Source organism: Coregonus lavaretus (genome assembly GCF_964263955.1).
Source record: "Coregonus lavaretus genome assembly, chromosome: 17".
In the NCBI taxonomy this organism is placed as follows: domain Eukaryota; kingdom Metazoa; phylum Chordata; class Actinopteri; order Salmoniformes; family Salmonidae; genus Coregonus; species Coregonus lavaretus.
Window position 1 is genome coordinate 2,334,482 of NC_140004.1, and position 17,943 is coordinate 2,352,424.

General features: G+C 42.5%; 1 protein-coding gene across 1 annotated transcript in view; it reads right to left on the reverse strand.

The window, feature by feature from the left end:
* Positions 1-16,331, reverse strand: part of LOC311144636 (synphilin-1-like) — a 34,836-nt gene extending 18,505 nt beyond the window's left edge. The window contains exons 1-7 of the mRNA XM_084180684.1: positions 16,250-16,331; positions 10,062-10,159; positions 9,708-9,759; positions 5,150-5,988; positions 4,065-4,244; positions 3,554-3,667; positions 460-585 (exon numbers count right to left, since the gene is read on the reverse strand). Of these exons, the coding sequence (XP_084036810.1) occupies positions 460-585; positions 3,554-3,667; positions 4,065-4,244; positions 5,150-5,988; positions 9,708-9,759; positions 10,062-10,118 (1,368 nt within the window). The 5' untranslated portion in view covers positions 10,119-10,159; positions 16,250-16,331. The remainder of the gene's footprint in view (positions 1-459; positions 586-3,553; positions 3,668-4,064; positions 4,245-5,149; positions 5,989-9,707; positions 9,760-10,061; positions 10,160-16,249) is intronic.
* Between the last annotated feature and the right edge of the window lie 1,612 nt (positions 16,332-17,943).

Consider the following 17,943-nt stretch of genomic DNA (forward strand, 5'->3'; position numbering starts at 1 on the left):
GAAGGCACTTTAACATTATTCGTTTTTTTATCCAGTCGGATAAACACTCCAAACAGCCTACCCGACCGCTCTGAGGCGTCCGCATGGTCCTAAAGCACACCGTTACCTCGTTTTGTATCACATTCCAATGATAAAACTGGGGGGAGGGACAAAATTGCAATTTCAGAATGTGGGACAGGGGGGACATTTCCCCACCGTCCGCAGTGAAAGTTGTGCCCCTGACAATCTATATCCAGCCCTCCTTATATTCAGTTTTTAAAGGAAAGTCTAAAGTCCTCTATGGATCCTCTCTTAAATAGAGTCTTAAATAAAAAATATAATCCTATGTGGCTCAGTTGGTAAAGCGTGGTGCTCGCAACGCCAAGGTTCGTGGGTTTGATTCCCGCTAGAGCCACCCATACGAACGCATAACTGTAAGTTACTTTGGATAAAAGTGTCTGTTAAATGGCATATACATACCTGAATGGAAGTGAGATGGCCATACTGAGCGGCTACATGCACTGCACTGTTTCCATACTGGTCCACTTCATCCAGAGAAATGGCTTGCTCTTGCATAAACTGGAGCAGCCACAACAGAACCTTTTCCTAAAAGAGAGATAACGGACATCCGAAATTGACAAACAAAAGGGAAAATAAATTGGGTCCAAAAGTCATACTGTGGTCACCACTGGAGCATTTCTGTCACCGCAAATACACTGCTCAAAAAAATAAAGGGAACACTAAAATTACACATCCTAGATCTGAATGAATGAAATAATCTTATTAAATACTTTTTTCTTTACATAGTTGAATGTGCTGACAACAAAATCACACAAAGATTATCAATGGAAATCAAATATATCAACCCATGGAGGTCTGGATTTGGAGTTACCCTCAAAATTAAAGTGGAAAACCACACTACAGGCTGATCCAACTTTGATGTAATGTCCTTAAAACAAGTCAAAATGAGGCTCAGTAGTGTGTGTGGCCTCCACGTGCCTGTATGACCTCCCTACAACGCCTGGGCATGCTCCTGATGAGGTGGCGGATGGTCTCCTGAGGGATCTCCTCCCAGACCTGGACTAAAGCATCCGCCAACTCCTGGACAGTCTGTGGTGCAACGTGGCGTTGGTGGATGGAGCGAGACATGATGTCCCAGATGTGCTCAATTGGATTCAGGTCTGGGGAACGGGCGGGCCAGTCCATTGCATCAATGCCTTCCTCTTGCAGGAACTGCTGACACACTCCAGCCACATGAGGTCTAGCATTGTCTTGCATTAGGAGGAACCCAGGGCCAACCGCACCAGCATATGGTCTCACAAGGGGTCTGAGGATCTCATCTCGGTACCTAATGGCAGTCAGGCTACCTCTGGCGAGCACATGGAGGGCTGTGCGGCCCCCCAAAGAAATGCCACCCCACACCATGACTGACCCACCGCCAAACCGGTCATGCTGGAGGATGTTGCAGGCAGCAGAACGTTCTCCACGGCATCTCCAGACTCTGTCACATGTGCTCAGTGTGAACCTGCTTTCATCTGTGAAGAGCACAGGGCGCCAGTGGCGAATTTGCCAATCTTGGTGTTCTCTGGCAAATGCCAAACGTCCTGCACGGTATTGGGCTGTAAGCACAACCCCCACCTGTGGACGTCGGGCCCTCATACCACCCTCATGGAGTCTGTTTCTGACCGTTTGAGCAGACACATGCACATTTGTGGCCTGCTGGAGGTCATTTTGCAGGGCTCTGGCAGTCCTCTTCCTGCTCCTCCTTGCACAAAGGCGGAGGTAGCAGTCCTGTTGCTGGGTTGTTGCCCTCCTACGGCCTTCTCCACGTCTCCTGATGTACTGGCCTGTCTCCTGGTAGCGCCTCCATGCTCTGGACACTACGCTGACAGACACAGCAAACCTTCTTGCCACAGCTCGCATTGATGTGCCATCCTGGATGAGCTGCACTACCTGAGCCACTTGTGTAGGTTGTAGACTCCGTCTCATGCTACCACTAGAGTGAAAGCACCGCCAGCATTCAAAAGTGACCAAAACATCAGCCAGGAAGCATAGGAACTGAGAAGTGGTCTGTGATCACCACCTGCGAAACCAGTCCTTTATTGGGGGTGTCTTGCTAATTGCCTATAATTTCCACCTGTTGTCTATTCCATTTGCACAACAGCATGTGAAATGTATTGTCAATCAGTGTTGCTTCCTAAGTGGACAGTTTGATTTCACAGAAGTGTGACTGACTTGGAGTTACATTGTGTTGTTTAAGTGTTCCCTTTATGTTTTTGAGCAGTGTATATACATTTCTACAATTAATATTGTATATTTTATAAAATGTCTTATAATTGTTTTGACTGAGAAATACACTACCAGTCAAAAGTTTGGACACACCTACTCATTCAAGGGTTTTTCTTTATTTTTACTATTTTTTCCATTGTAGAATAATAGTGAAGACATCAAAACTATGAAATAACACCTATGGAATCATGTAGTAACCAGAAAAAGTCTTAAACAAATCAACATTTATTTTATTTTTGAGATTCTTCAAAAAGCCACCCTTTGCCATGACAGCTTTACATACTCTTGGCATTCTCTCAACCAGCTTCACCTGGAATGCTTTTCCAACAGTCTTGAAGTTGTTCCCACATATGCTGAGCACTTGTTGGCTGCTTTTCCTTCACTCTGCCGTCCGACTCATCCCAAACCATCTAAATTGGGTTGAGGTCGGGGGATTGTGTGTTGGGTCATGTCCTGTTGAAAAACAAAATGATAGTCCCACTAAGCCCAAACCAGATGGGATGGCGTATCGCTGCAGAATGCTGAGGTAACCATGCTGGTTAAGTGTGCCTTGAATTCTAAATAAATCACAGACAGTGTCACCAGCAAAGCACCCCAACACCTCCTCCTCCATGATTTTTGGTGGGAACTACACATACGGAGATCATCCGTTCAAACACACCGCGTCTCACAAAGACACAGCGGTTAGAACCAAACATCTCCAATTTGGACTCCAGACCAAAGGAAACATTTCCACCTGTCTAATGTCCATTGCTCGTGTTTCTTGGCCCAAGTCTCTTCTTATTGGTGTCCTTTAGTAGTGGTTTCTTTGCAGCAATTCGACCATGAATGCCTGATACACACAGTCTCCTCTGAACAGTTAATGTTGAGATGTGTCTGTTACTTGAACTCCGTGAAGCATTTATTTGGGTGCTCCAAGAAAGTACTGAGTAAAGGAATTCTTCTGTAAAAGTGATATTTTTCTATTCTTAATAAATTTGAAAACATTTCTAAAAACCTGTATTTGCTTTGTCATTATGGGGTATTGTGTGTAGATTGATGAGGGGAAAAACAATTTAATCTATTATATAATAAGGCTGTAATGTATCAAAATGTGGAAAAAGTAAAGGGATCTGAATACTTTCCGGATGCACCGTATATATTTATTATGTGTAGGTTATTTTGTCTAGATTCTGTCTGTATATTCTGTTCATTGTTGTCAGCACCATTCCACCAGGACAAATTCCTGGTACATGATTCTGACTTCCCAATGACAGTGTTATACGCCGGTGTGAGTCTCCCTCACCTGTCCGTAGCGGGCTGCGTAGTGGATGAGACTGGGGTGCTCTCGGCTACAGCTCAGCTCTGCGATGGCCTCCGTTTCACTCACCATCCAGCGCACACACTCCAAATGGCCATTCTGCATACACACAGGTTATTCTGTAGATCAGTTTGATTGCGACACTGTCCTGATACTCTTTAATTTAACAGAGGGAATGAAAGAGGGTAAACCTGACAAATACAGCTAAGTATCCAAAGCCCAGACGTACACAGTCAGAGACATGGTGTTATCTTTCTCCTCAGGAGTGTCAAGGTCGTAACTAACAACCAACTCTTTTCACTACATAGTGCACTACTTGTGACCAGAGCCCTATTGACCAGGGCCCATAGGGCTCTGATCGAAAGTAGTGCACTATACGGGAAAAGGGTGCCACAGAATCTAGGCGTCTGCCTTGGTTGGTATGGCAGGTGGACATGTCCACACGCACAATTTGGTTCCCTAGAGGCCCTGACCAAACCTCTAACCCCTCACTCACCTTCACCCCGAGCCCAGCAGGCGTGAGCTGGTGGATGTTGCGCTCGTTGAGGCAGTCCTCTCCCATGAGGGAGGTGAGGTGTTGCAGGCAGTCGGCGTGGCCCTGGGCCGCAGAGATGTGGAGCAGGTTGTTCCCCTCCTCGTCCCGGATCAGCTCCAGGTTATCAGTGGCAAGGTGAGGCTGTGGCCAGAGAACACCAGGTAAAAGACTCAGTGAGTTGTTGATACAAACCGGTCTTGTTCATATAAGCTTATCACTTAGAGCTGGGTGATATGGACAAAAATCCACATCGCGATAAATTGCCTTAATTGATGCGATAATTATAAATAGAACGATAACTTTATAACATTAATGTGTACCTTTTTTTTTTTACTGATCCTTGAAACTACTACTAGGTTGATGATTATAGCCATCAACAATCACCCATATTAGCCAAATTATTTCATTTCAAACTTCACAGTATAAGTTACTTATCGTAATGAACGATATTAGCAAAGTGCTTACGATCAGTGGTTGTGTCGATAACAGGGGTGAAAGCAACAACAAATAATCCAGTGACTGAAACAAGTCGATCTCAGATCGATTTACTGAGTCCAAGTTAACCTCCCCTTTCATGTAAAAAACGTCATGACCATCATGCTTTTTGGGAAAGAGGATAATCTTGTACATGAATTAAACTGCGAGTTTGACCAATTCCAGTCCCCTTGCTTACATGGTCCAGCGTCCTCCTTGGAATAATTTTTATGTAGAAGGACTGACAAGCTCAGTTCTGGTGACCTTTTAAAAGGTCACATTCTACTCCAAAATGTATAAAAATAAAAGGACACAGACACATCCTAAAATATAAGTTCCCCCTCCAGAAATGAGCCCAATAACATATTGAAAATATATATATATATATATATATTTTTTTTTTTACATATTGGACCATGCATATAGCCTAAACATGGTCTATATTATCAGGATGTGCTATTAGAATTACCACCTGTAGCCCAATTGATGCAGCAAAATATTTATTTGGGAATATATTTTGTGGAACAGACATGCTTCTGTATTAGGCTGTCAATTCCAAACTGTTGACTTACCAACAGAGAAATCTGCCCCTCTCGGATGATATTGATGATGTTCTTGGATTTCTTGGTATCCTCATCACACTCTCCGTGCAGTCTGATACTGCTCCAGGTCTTACTGCTGTCCTGCCTAGCCCCAGCACAGCCCTGGAGGGGGATCATCAAAGCCTGGCTGCTCCCAGGGGTGTCACCCCCTGCCTTGTGTGCCGTTGGCTCCGGGTAGGCCCTGTTGGCTAAAAGTTTGTCCATGTCCGAGGCCGAAGAACAGCTAAGCTGGCCTGGTGTGGAGTGGTCATAGCCCCCAGTGGGTGGGCGGTGATAGTCCGGGTCCATAGATTTGGACTTGCTCATATCAGACCACTTGAGGGGCGAGAGCACACCGTACTGGGTGACACTTCCTAGGCTCTCAGAGTGGGGAAGTGTTGAGGTCTTAACGCCGTGGTACCTGTCACTGGCGCCACCATCCCCGATGCTGCCCACCGTCCTTTTGTCATGGGGAACTCTGGGAAGAGTGGAGACATGGCTAGATTTAATGTAAGGCACGTCCAGTATCTCATCCATGTCCAGGTCGTAGTGCTCCAGCTCCCCGAAAAGAGCTCCTCCGGTGCCCATGCTCTTGGCTTTAGATCCCTGGCCTTCGCATGAGGCCGCAGGCGTTTCATCTGAGGCTTCCTCTTTGTTGCTGCCTTCTTCATTGTGAGCCCGAGCCTCGTTGTCAGAGGTCTCTGGTTGATGTTTGAGTGGCGAGACCCTCTTCACAGGTCGGAATTTGGTGTGGACGTCGGTGATGCCGGTCGGCTTGATTCCACCGCCGCTATGTGACGACACGCCGCGACTCCAGTTGATGGCTGGGGCTAAGGGAGAGAACGTTATCTATAATAAGGGTTACATGGAGAAAATCGGACCGCTCTGAATTTCAACTGGATGGCCCTCCCTCTAGCAAAAAAAAAAATGCACTAAAAAAAAAAAAAACGTGACCCTCCCCTATACCCAAAATAATAATTCAAAGAAAGTGGATAGCAGAGAAAATGTCTACCGTTTACCCTACGTCTTGGATAGACCAGAGACTTAGATATGCTGTTTTAAAAACTGTTCTTATTCCTGTAAGCATTACATGGCAACGCAGGAATTTTGATAGCGCACAGGGCTGCGGGCCAGAAGGTTGTGGGTTCTCAGACCACCGTGGACAAGAGTAGGGGTGAAAAGATCTTCATAGTATAAGTATTGCATAAATCTATCATATTTGCAGGTCTGAAAAAAAAGAGCCTTTATAAAATTCAAATAAAACAATTATACGTAATTTTACATATTAGCAGAATCTTAATACCACACAAATTACAGACTAAGAATGGACAGAGAGATAGGCCTATGTGTTCATCTTATCATATTTCTCCAATGCCAAATTAGTGTATCTTGTTTGCAACGAAACTGAACCCATTTGCAAATAATTAAATCTGAGACGTCATTAGGAATCTGTGCATGGTACTTTCAAAAGTTAGGCCTACCTTTCCACCCCAGACAGAGTAGGACTACTGACGCATAACATTTTAAGCTTTAAATGCTGGCTACTCATCTTCCGTGGCTTAACCCAATGAGAGAAAGTCACAAGTGTTTCCCTAAAAGCAGTCTGGGTTTAAATATCTTCTATTGTACAGAAAGTAAATAGCTTAAAATCAATTGCTAGTGACAGAATTAGATTACTTCCCAAGCAAAGTCAATTTTTTGTCTCCTTGGTTGTCGCTCAGCCTCTGAATATCAAAGAAACAAAACAATGACATCTCCATATGCATCGGAGTCATGTCTTTCCCAGGTATTTTACAGATTGTTTCTATCATGAAGAGTCACGGACCAAAGCGCTGTTATAGATCACTTCATATAATCGGATCCGTTACATTTTCTTCAAAATCTTAAGCTCTTGACATTTTCAGTATTGACTGACCTTCATGTCTTAAAGTAATGATGGACTGTCGTTTCTCTTTGCTTATTTGAGCTGTTCTTGCCATAATATGGACTTGGTCTTTTAACAAATAGGGCCATCTTCTGTATACCCCCCACCTTGTCACAACACAACTGATTGGCTCAAACACATTAAGGAAAGAAATTCCACAAATTAACTTTTAAGAAGGCAAACCTGTTAATTGAAATGCATTCCAGGTGACTACCTCATGAAGCTGGTTGAGAGAATGCCAAGAGTGTGCAAAGCGGTCATCAAGGCAAAGGGTGGCTATTTGAAGAATCTCAATTATAAAACATATTTTGATTTGTTTAACACTGTTTTGGTTACTACATGATTCCATAGGTGTTATTTCATAGTTTTGATGTCTTCACTATTATTCTACAATGTAAAAAATAGTAAAAACAAAAGAAAAACCCTTGAATGAGTAGATGTGTCCAAACTTTTGACTGGTAGTGTGTGTGTGTGTGTGTGTGTGATATATGTATATATATACAGTGAGGGAAAAAAGTATTTGATCCCCTGCTGATTTTGTACGTTTGCCCACTGACTAAGAAATGATCAGTCTATAATTTTAATGGTAGGTTTATTTGAACAGTGAGAGACAGAATAACAACAAAAAAATCCAGAAAAACATATGTCAAAAATGTTATAAATTTATTTGCATTTTAATGAGGGAAATATGTATTTGACCCCCTCTCAATCAGAAAGATTTCTGGCTCCCAGGTGTCTTTTATACAGGTAACGAGATGAGATTAGGAGCACACTCTTAAAGGGAGTGCTCCTAATCTCAGTTTGTTACCTGTATAAAAAGACACCTGTACACAGAAGCAATCAATCAATCAGATTCCAAACTCTCCACCATGGCCAAGACCAAAGAGCTCTCCAAGGATGTCAGGGACAAGATTGTAGACCTACACAAGGCTGGAATGGGCTACAAGACCATCGCCAAGCAGCTTGGTGAGAAGGTGACAACAATTGGTGCGATTATTCGCAAATGGAAGAAACACAAAATAACTGTCAATCTCCCTCGGCCTGGGGCTCCATGCAAGATCTCACCTCGTGGAGTTGCAATGATCATGAGAATGGTGAGGAATCAGCCCAGAACTACACGGGAGGATCTTGTCAATGATCTCAAGGCAGCTGGGACCATAGTCACCAAGAAAACAATTGGTAACACACTACGCCGTGAAGGACTGAAATCCTGCAGCACACGCAAGGTCCCCCTGCTCAAGAAAGCACATATACAGGGCCGTCTGAAGTTTGCCAATGAACATCTGAATGATTCAGAGGAGAACTGGGTGAAAGTGTTGTGGTCAGATGAAACCAAAATCGAGCTCTTTGGCATCAACTCAACTCGCCGTGTTTGGAGGAGGAGGAATACTGCCTATGACCCCAAGAACACCATCCCCACCGTCAAACATGGAGGGGGGGGGGTTTCTGCTAAGGGGACAGGACAACTTCACCGCATCAAAGGGACGATGGACGGGACCATGTACCGTCAAATCTTGGGTGAGATCCTCCTTCCCTCAGCCAGGGCATTGAAAATGGGTTGTGGATGGGTATTCTAGCATGACAATGACCCAAAACACATGGCCAAGGCAACAAAGGAGTGGCTCAAGAAGAAGCACATTAAGATCCTGGAGTGGCCTAGCCAGTCTCCAGACCTTAATCCCATAGAAAATCTGTGGAGGGAGCTGAAGGTTCGAGTTGCCAAACGTCAGCCTAGAAACCTTAATGACTTGGAGAAGATCTGCAAAGAGGAGTGGAACAAAATCCCTCCTGAGATGTGTGCAAACCTGGTGGCCAACTACAAGAAACGTCTGACCTCTGATTGCCAACAAGGGTTTTCCCACCAAGTACTAAGTCATGTTTTGCAGAGGGGTCAAATACTTATTTCCCTCATTAAAATACAAATCAATTTATAACATTTTTGACATGCGTTTTTCTGGATTTTTTTGTTGTTATTCTGTCTCTCACTGTTCAAATATACCTACCATTAAAATTATAGACTGATCATGTCTTTGTCAGTGGGCAAACGTACAAAATCAGCAGGGGATCAAATACTTTTTTCCCCTCACTGTATCCATCCATCCATCCTAGTAAGCAACTAATTCTAAATCACTGATAAATATTGAAATGTAATCAATTATAAATTACATGACCCTCCCCTGGACTGAAATAAAAAAAAGCATTGCCCTCCCCCATTTTCCTCCAGGTATCCATTATGTATACTGAAGAAAAATATAAAACACAACATGTAAAGTGTTGGTCCCATGTTTCATGATCTGAAATAAAATAGTATTTAGGTCTGTAATAAAGCCCTTTTGTGGGGAGAAACTAATTCCGGATTGGCTGGGCCTGGCTCCGCATGGCTGTGCCCCTGCCCAGTCATGTGAAATCCATAGATTACGGCCTAATGAATTCATTTCAATTGACTGATTTCTTTCTATGAACTGTAACTCAGTAAAATCTTTGAAATTGTTGCATGTTACGTTTATATTTTTATTCAGTATACATTTCTATCCATCTCTAAATATGTTTTCATTTTACAGCATGCCATTTAGGCTACCTGGTGTGCTAATAATAATGGCCTAGGCTGGTCACACTCACACATACCTTGTCTTTCTTCTCCCTGACCATCGTTTCTTCTGGAAAGCTCTGGAATGTTCTTCAAGGATGTCACAGAATACTTTTACAGGGAAGAGACCATCCACGTGTTTGTTTACAAGCACTTATTACATAGAAATATTTAACCATAGCCTACCAACTATGGGTGGTTTCCCGGACACAGATTAAGATAAATCCTGGACTAAAAAGCAAACTGAATAGAGAATCTCCATTGAAAATGTTTTTAGTCGAGGACTAGGCTTAATCTGTGTCCAGGAAACTGCCCGTTATGTCCCCTGGCATAGCCAGATGGTGTGCCACCATTTCTGGTACAACAAATCTGAGTTTTGGACTTCTACTCACCGCTGAATCGTCAGTGAAGTCAATCTCATCCAAATCCAGGTACTCAGGAGCATCCATCTTCAGTCAGCATTATTATTGAGACCCTAGTGAGAAGCAACCTGTAAAATAAAGCCTGATATCAGCATTCCACATTAATAACCATCCATTTATAGCCTAAGTTAAGACAACGTTGTGTTTTATAGATCTGTCTGTGTCTCAAATGGCACCCTATTCCATATTTAGTGCACTTCTTTTGACCAGGGCCCAGTGCTCAGGTCAAAAGTACTGGGACCTTGTCAAAAGCAGCGTATTATATAGGCAATAGTCTGCCATTTGGGACACAAACATTGACTATAGCCTACTTCCTGCTAATCTATGATGACAAAAGTATATATACAGTGCCTTGCATTCATCCCCCTTGGCGTTTTTTTTCTTTTGTTGCATTACAACCTGTAATTTAAATGGATTTTTATTTGGATTTCATGTAATGGACCTACACAAAACCGTCCAAATTGGTGAAATGAAACAAAAAAATAATTTGTTTCAAAAAATTCAAAAAAATTAATAACGGAAAAGTAGTGCGTGCATATGTATTCACCCCCTTTGCTATGAAGCCCCTACATAAGATCTGGTGCAACCAATTACCTTCAGAAGTCACATAATTAGTTAAATAAAGTCCACCTGTGTGCAATGTAAGTGTCACGTGATCTCAGTATATATACACCTGTTCTGAAAGGCCCAAAGTCTGCAACACCACTAAGCAAAGGGGCACCACTAAGCAAGCAGCACTATGAAGACCAAGAAGCTCTCCAAACAGGTCAGGGACAAAGTTGTGGAGAAGTATAAATCAGGGTTGGGTTATAAAAAAATATCTGAAACTTTGAACATCCCACGGAGCACCATTAAATCCATATGAATATGCCACCACAAACAAACGTGCCAAGAGAGGGCCGCCCACCAAAACTCACAGACCAGGCAAGGAGGGCATTAATCAGAGAGGCAACAAAGAGACCAAAAATAACCCTGAAGGAGCTGCAAAGCTCCACAGTGGAGATCGGAGTATCTGTCCATAGGACCACTTTAAGCCGTACACTCCACAGAGCTGGGCTTTACAGAAGAGTGGCCAGAAAAAAAGCCATCGCTTAAAATAAAAAAAATAAGCAAGCACGTTTGGTGTTCGCCAAAAGCCATGTGGGAGCCTCCCCAAACACATGGAAGAAGATACTCTGGTCAGATTAGACTAAAATTTAGCTTTTTTGCCATCAAGGAAAACGGTTTGTCTGGCGCAAACCCAACACCTCTCATCACCCCGAGAACACCATCCCCACAGTGAAGCATGGTGGTGGCAGCATCATGCTGTGGGGATGTTTTTCAATCGGCAGGGACTGGGAAACTGGTCAGAATTGAAGGAATGATGGATGGCGCTAAATACAGGGAAATTCTTGAGGGAAACCTGTTTCAGTTTTCCAGAGATTTGAGACTGGGACGGAGGTTCACCTTCCAGCAGGACAATGACCCTAAGCATACTGCTAAAGCAACACTCCAGTGGTTTAAGGGGAAACATTTAAATGTCTTGGAATGGCCTAATCAAAGCCCAAACCTCAATCCAATTGAGAATCTGTGTTATGACTTGAAGGAGCTGGAGCAGTTTTGCCTTGACGAATGGGCAAAAATCCCAATGGCTAGATGTGCCAAGCTTATAGAGACATACCCCAAGAGACTTGCAGCTGTAATTGCTGCAAAAGGTGGCTCTACAAAGTATTGAATTATGCACGCTCTAGCTTTCTGTTTTTTTGTCTTATTTCTTGTTTGTTTCACAATAACAAATATTTTGCATCTTCAAAGTGGTAGGCATGTTGTGTAAATCAAATCATACAACCCCCCACAAAATCCATTTGAAGATAGGAAAAAAATAGAAATAGGAAAAATGCCAAGGGGGTGAATACTTTCACAAGCCACTGTATGACCTGGAGTGGACGTTTGAACTTGCATGATCCAAAAGTCAACCAACAAAGCAGATCAATATCTATCTGATCAAAGGCTAAATCCTTTAGGTCACGTGTGAAACTCATTCCACGGAGGGCCGAGTGTTTGTGGGTTTTCGCACCTCCCTTGTACTTGAGTGATTAATTAAGGTCACTAATTAGTAATAAACTCCCCTTACCTGGTTGTCTAGGGCTTAATTGAAAGGAAAAAACAAACCAGCAGACACTAGGCCCTCCATGGAATGAGCTTGACACCCCTGCTTTAGGTGACTCAATTGAAATGTTCAATGTAACGTGATTAGCTGTGCCGTGTTACAGAAACTTTCTTGCCTTGAACTTTTAGGATCCTTGAACTAGGATCCTACAAGATAACCCATATACAGTGAATTCGGAAAGTACTCAGACCCCTTGACTTTTTCCATATTTTGTTACGTTACAGCCATATTCTAAAATTGATTAAATAAAAATTGTTCCTCATCAATCTACACACAATACCCCATAATGACAAAGCAAAAACAGTTGTTATTTAGCAAATGTATTAAAAATAAAAATTAACTGAAATACCTAGTTTACATATGTATTCAGACCCTTTGCTATGAGACTGGAAATTGAGCTCAGGTGCATCCTGTTTCCATTGATCATCCTTGAGATGATTCTACAACTTTGACTGGAGTCCACCAGTGGTAAATTCAATTGATTGGACATCATTTGGAAAGGCACACACCTGTCTATATAGGGTCCCACAGTTGACAGTGCATGTCAGAGCAAAAACCAAGCCATGAGGTCAAAGGAATTGTCCATAGAGCTCCGAGACAGGATTATGTCAAGGCACAGATCGGGGGAAGCGTACCAACAAATTTCTGCAGCATTGTAGGTCCAAGAACACAGTGGTCTACATAATTCTTAAATGGAAGAAGTTTGGAACCACCAAGACTCTTTCTAGAGCTGGCCCCTCCGCATTCGCTCAACCAGCTTCACCTGGAATGCTTTTCCAGCAGTCTTGATGGAGTTCCCACATATGCTGAGCAATTGTTGGCTGCTTTTCCTTCACTCTGCTGTCCGACTCATCCCAAACCATCTCAATTGGTTTGAGGTCAGGGGATGGCTACAGAGATTAGCCCTGAACCACCACGAGTGGTGCGGTGCAGACCAATTTATTGGATGCGTATGACAGCTCCCCGAAGCGAAAGAAGTATGAACGCTCTGCGGAGGCCACATCAGAGTAAATGCTGTACGGCCACTGCAGACATCGCATTGACCATGCAGAGCCTTTTACACACAGGTGTTCAGGGCATGCTAGATAGCTAATTAGCACAGGTGGTTGTCTCGTCTTTCATCTGTTTTCTGTAAACAAGCGTTATAACATGGATATATGGCCGTGTGGGAACCGTGTGGGCTAGTCTTCTGTACGGGGAGTTTTGTTAAGAGCCCTAACGATTGGTCTGAACATTAAAGGAATATTTCAGGATTATGGCAATGAGGACCTTTATCTACTTCTCCAGTCAGATGAACTCATGGATACCATTTTTATGTCTATGCGTGCAGTTTGATAAAGTTGCTAACTAGCGTTAGCGCAGTTGCTAACTAGCTTTAGCGCAATGACTGGAACTTTATGGTAACTGCTAGCATGTTAGTAGATACCATAGCGCATAGACTGGAAGTATATGGTAACTGCTAGCATGCTAGTAGATACCATAGACTTCCAGTCATTGTGCTAATGCTAGTTAGCTCTGGCTCATGAAACTATCCTGAACAAAAACATAAACACAACATGCAACAATTTCAATGATTTGACTGAGTCACAATTCATATTAGGAAATCAGTCAAATCAATAAATTAGAATAAAATCTATGGATTTCACATGACCGGGCAGGGGTGCAGCCATGGGTGGGCATAGGCCTACCCACTGGCGAGACAGCCCCAGCCAATCAGAATTCGTTTTTTCCCACAAAAGGCCTTTATTACAGACAGGATTACTCCTCAGTTTTATCAGCTGTCCGGGTGGCTGGTCTCAAACGATCCCCCAGGTGAAATGATCATTCAATTCTCTGGCAACAGCTCTGGTGGACATTCCTGCAGTCAGCATGCCAATTGCACGCTCCCTCAAAACTTGAGACAGCTGTGGCATTGTGTTGTGTGACAAAACTGCACATTTTAGAGTGGGCTTTTATTGTCCCCAGCACAAGATGCACCTTTGTAATGATCATGCCGTTTAATCAGATTCTTGATACGCCACACCTGTCAGGTGGATGGATTATCTTGGCAAAGAAGAAATGCTCACAAAACTTGAGCTAAATAAGCTTTTTGTGTGTATGAAAATGTCTGGAATCTTGTATTTCAGCTCATGAAACATGGGACCAACACTTTACATGTTGCGTTTATATTTTGGTTTAGTGTATATAAAGGGCTTCATTGACAAAATCATGAAGTATCCCTTTAACACGCATGCTTGCGGTACGGTTTTGGAAGCATAAGAACCTTATCTTTCATATTAGCGAGAAACAATTTTCAGAAAACGAAACCTTAAATTGATACACACCTTTATAGGCTTATGGTTAATGTTACCATATCTCCATGTTACAGTGTGTGTTTTTGGAAGACAGACGTGCAGGACCACCTGCGCTAATTAAGCAATAAGGCCCGAGGGGGTGTGGTATATGGCCAACATACCACAGCTAAGGGCTGTTCTTACGCACAACGCAACGCGGAGTGCCTGTTTACAGCCCTTCGCCGTGGTATATTAGCAATATACTACAAACCCCCCAGTGCTTTACTGCTATTATAAACTGGTTACCAACATAATTAGAGCAGTAAAAAATAAGTGTCATACCACGGCTTTCGGCCAATCAGCATTCAAGGCCCGAACCACCCAGGATATAATTAAGCAATAATGCCAGAGGGGGTGTGGTATATCGCTAATATACCACGGCTAAAGGGCTGTTCTTGTGCACGACGCAACGCGGAGTGCCTGGATACAGCCCTTACCACTGGTATATTGGCTGTATATGACAAACCCCTGAGGTGCCTTATTAATATTATAAACTGTTAATGCTCGGTTTTTGCATACATTTAATGTAAGCTTGCTAGCTAGTCTGTGGTTATGTTGCATAAAAAACATTCTAGCAATGAGACTTTTGTCCAGACTACTTTTTCTGGCGGAATTAACTTATTATGAATGTATTTATTAAAGCAACATTTTCAATTTAGATGTGTAGTTCCTTGACAACTGGTTTATAAAAGCAATAAGGCACCTCGGGGGTTAGTGGTATATTTTTATTATTTTACCTTTATTTAACTAGGCAAGTCAGTTAAGAAAACAATCTTATTAACAATGACGGCCTACACCGGCCAAACCCGGACGACGCTGGGCCAATTGTGCGCCGCCCTATGGGACTCCCAATCACGGCTGGTTGTGATACAGCCTGCAATCGAATCAGGGGGTCTGTAGTGACGCCTCAAGCACTGAGATGCAGTGCCTTAGACCGCTGCGCCACTCGGGAGCCCCAATATCTCACGGCTAAGGGCTGTATCCAGGCACTCCACATTGCGTCGCGCGAAGAACAACTCTTAGCCTTGGTATGTAGGCCATATACAACACCCCCTCGGGCCTTATTGATTAATTCTATCATGCTCTGAACACCTGTGTATAACTGAAGGAGGCCACCAGAAATACTGTGGGCTGCAACTGTGATAAAGCCGATTAAAACAGTACAGTAAGTGTGTATTTTGCGTTTGTGAAATTATTGATGTGATAAGTAAAGAGTTTTATGTTTCTAGAACCGTATCGCAATTGAGAAATGAGAACATTTTGATGGAGAATTTGGCTGTTTTGGCTGTCTGAGCCAGTCTACCTCTGAAAATAACATTAGGTCCTTGGACCTTAAATTAAGGAGTTACAGTAACGTTAGGCTCCTTACGAGTACATATTGGACTAAATAATAGCTAGACCCGGGCAAATAGGTTTCTTGAGCCGGTGGGGGTAAAAAAGGTCTGACTAGCTAATTGAGCCTAACGTTAACTAATAAGGAGCCAGCATCACCATCGACCCAAGCGTCTCAAGGCAAGCAGGTTAGCCTTTTAGCTAGCTCCCGAGCAGATGGAAACTAGCTAATCGGGTCATCAAAAATAAGGGATGCAGATAGCTACAAGTGTTAAACAAAAACAAGACCCTATAACGTTAGTTATATAGCTTAGCAATATACAAATTGTGTTCGGTCACAATACCTTTCAGCTCAGTTAGCTAATGCCCAGGGCTTGTCTTCGACTGTTTGCCAGGCTCAGTTCCAATTTCCAGCAGTCCCAGACTGGCTTTGATCACAAAGGCTTCTCGCATTGGGGAGTTGACGCATTGTAGCCAGTTATTTGGGAGGGGTCTAACTGCAGACATAATGGGAGAATCTCAATTGCGTCCTCGCTCCTCACCTCCTTCTCAAAAGCCATTGGATGAGAAGGTAAGATGGGCGGGACTTCCTCATCCAATGGGCTTTGAGAAGGAGGCGAGGAGAGAGGACGCACGGAATTCTCCCCATCTCTCAGGCCCATCTCTATACTGGTACATATAGGTGGTGGGCCTAAGCCTTAAAACGTGAAGTTGATCGATCCCCGTTGAGGGAGGAGCAGATTTGTTTGTATATGACAATAAAACATAGTTATGATGACTATAAAATGTGTTGGCACCTTCAATTCTTCCACATTTTCTCCAGTGGTGTAAAGTACTTAAGTAAAAATACTTGAAAGTACTACATGAGTAGTTTTTTTGGGTATCTGTATTTTACTTTACTATTTATATTTGACAACTTTTACTTCACTACATTCCTAAAGAAAATTATGTACTTTTTACTCCATAAATTTTCCCTGACACGCAATAGTACTCATTGCATTTTGAATGCTTAGCAGGACATGAAAATGGTCTAATTCACACACTTATCAAGAGACCTCTGGTTTGCTTAATGTAAGGAATTTGAAATGATTTATACTTTTACTTTTGATACTTAAGCATATTTTAGAAATTACATTTACTTTTGATACTTAAGTATATTTAAAACCAAATACTTTTAGACCTTTACTCAAGTAGGATTTCAATGGGTGACTTTCACATTTACTTGAGTCATTTTCTATTAAGGTATCTTTACTTTTACTAAAGTATTACAATTGCGTACTATTTCAACACTCTGCCGCTCAGGCAATTTTGCCGAACTACTAAACTTGGAACCAATCAGAACTCCCGTACATACCCCTCATGATGAAGGCAGCCAATGGCCTGCTTCTATCTACGTTGTAAACACAGCCTCTTGTGAAAACGGAACAGAAATAGCTAGCTAGCCCCAAGACTGAAATAAGAGAGAAATCTGTTTCCAAATGCACTTAAAAAATGCAGCATGCAATACGAATTGTCTTGATCATATGAAAAGGTAACTCTGTTGACTTTTTACCCAATTTATTGAAAGCTAGCCAATGTTAGACTATAGCCTAGCCAGCTAGTGTAAATGTCAATTTGTGTTTCATTAGCTATCTCTGTCAGTTAATTCAATTGTTGAATCATGTTTTGGCATGATTATGTCTCATTTCAACTAACTAGCTGCAGGCCTAAAGAAACATTCAATCATATACTTTGCATAGAAACCCAAACAAAACCATGTAGATAGTTATATATGCTAGAAGGGAGGTTTAAAAACGACAGCTGCAGATTAATATTAGCCAATACATATGGCATAGCCCAATATATATGCAAGCCGAGATCTACCGCTCAGATCTTTTTTTAAACATAACTTAAACATAAGCCTATGCAATAATTAACCAATTAAAAACAGGACTGTAGCAATAAGGTTTGTGCAGTAAGCTATAGGTCCAATACATTACCACCGCATATTAGCTTTGCTTGAATTGCCCTGCCAATGCATTGTTATTCGGGCCATTTG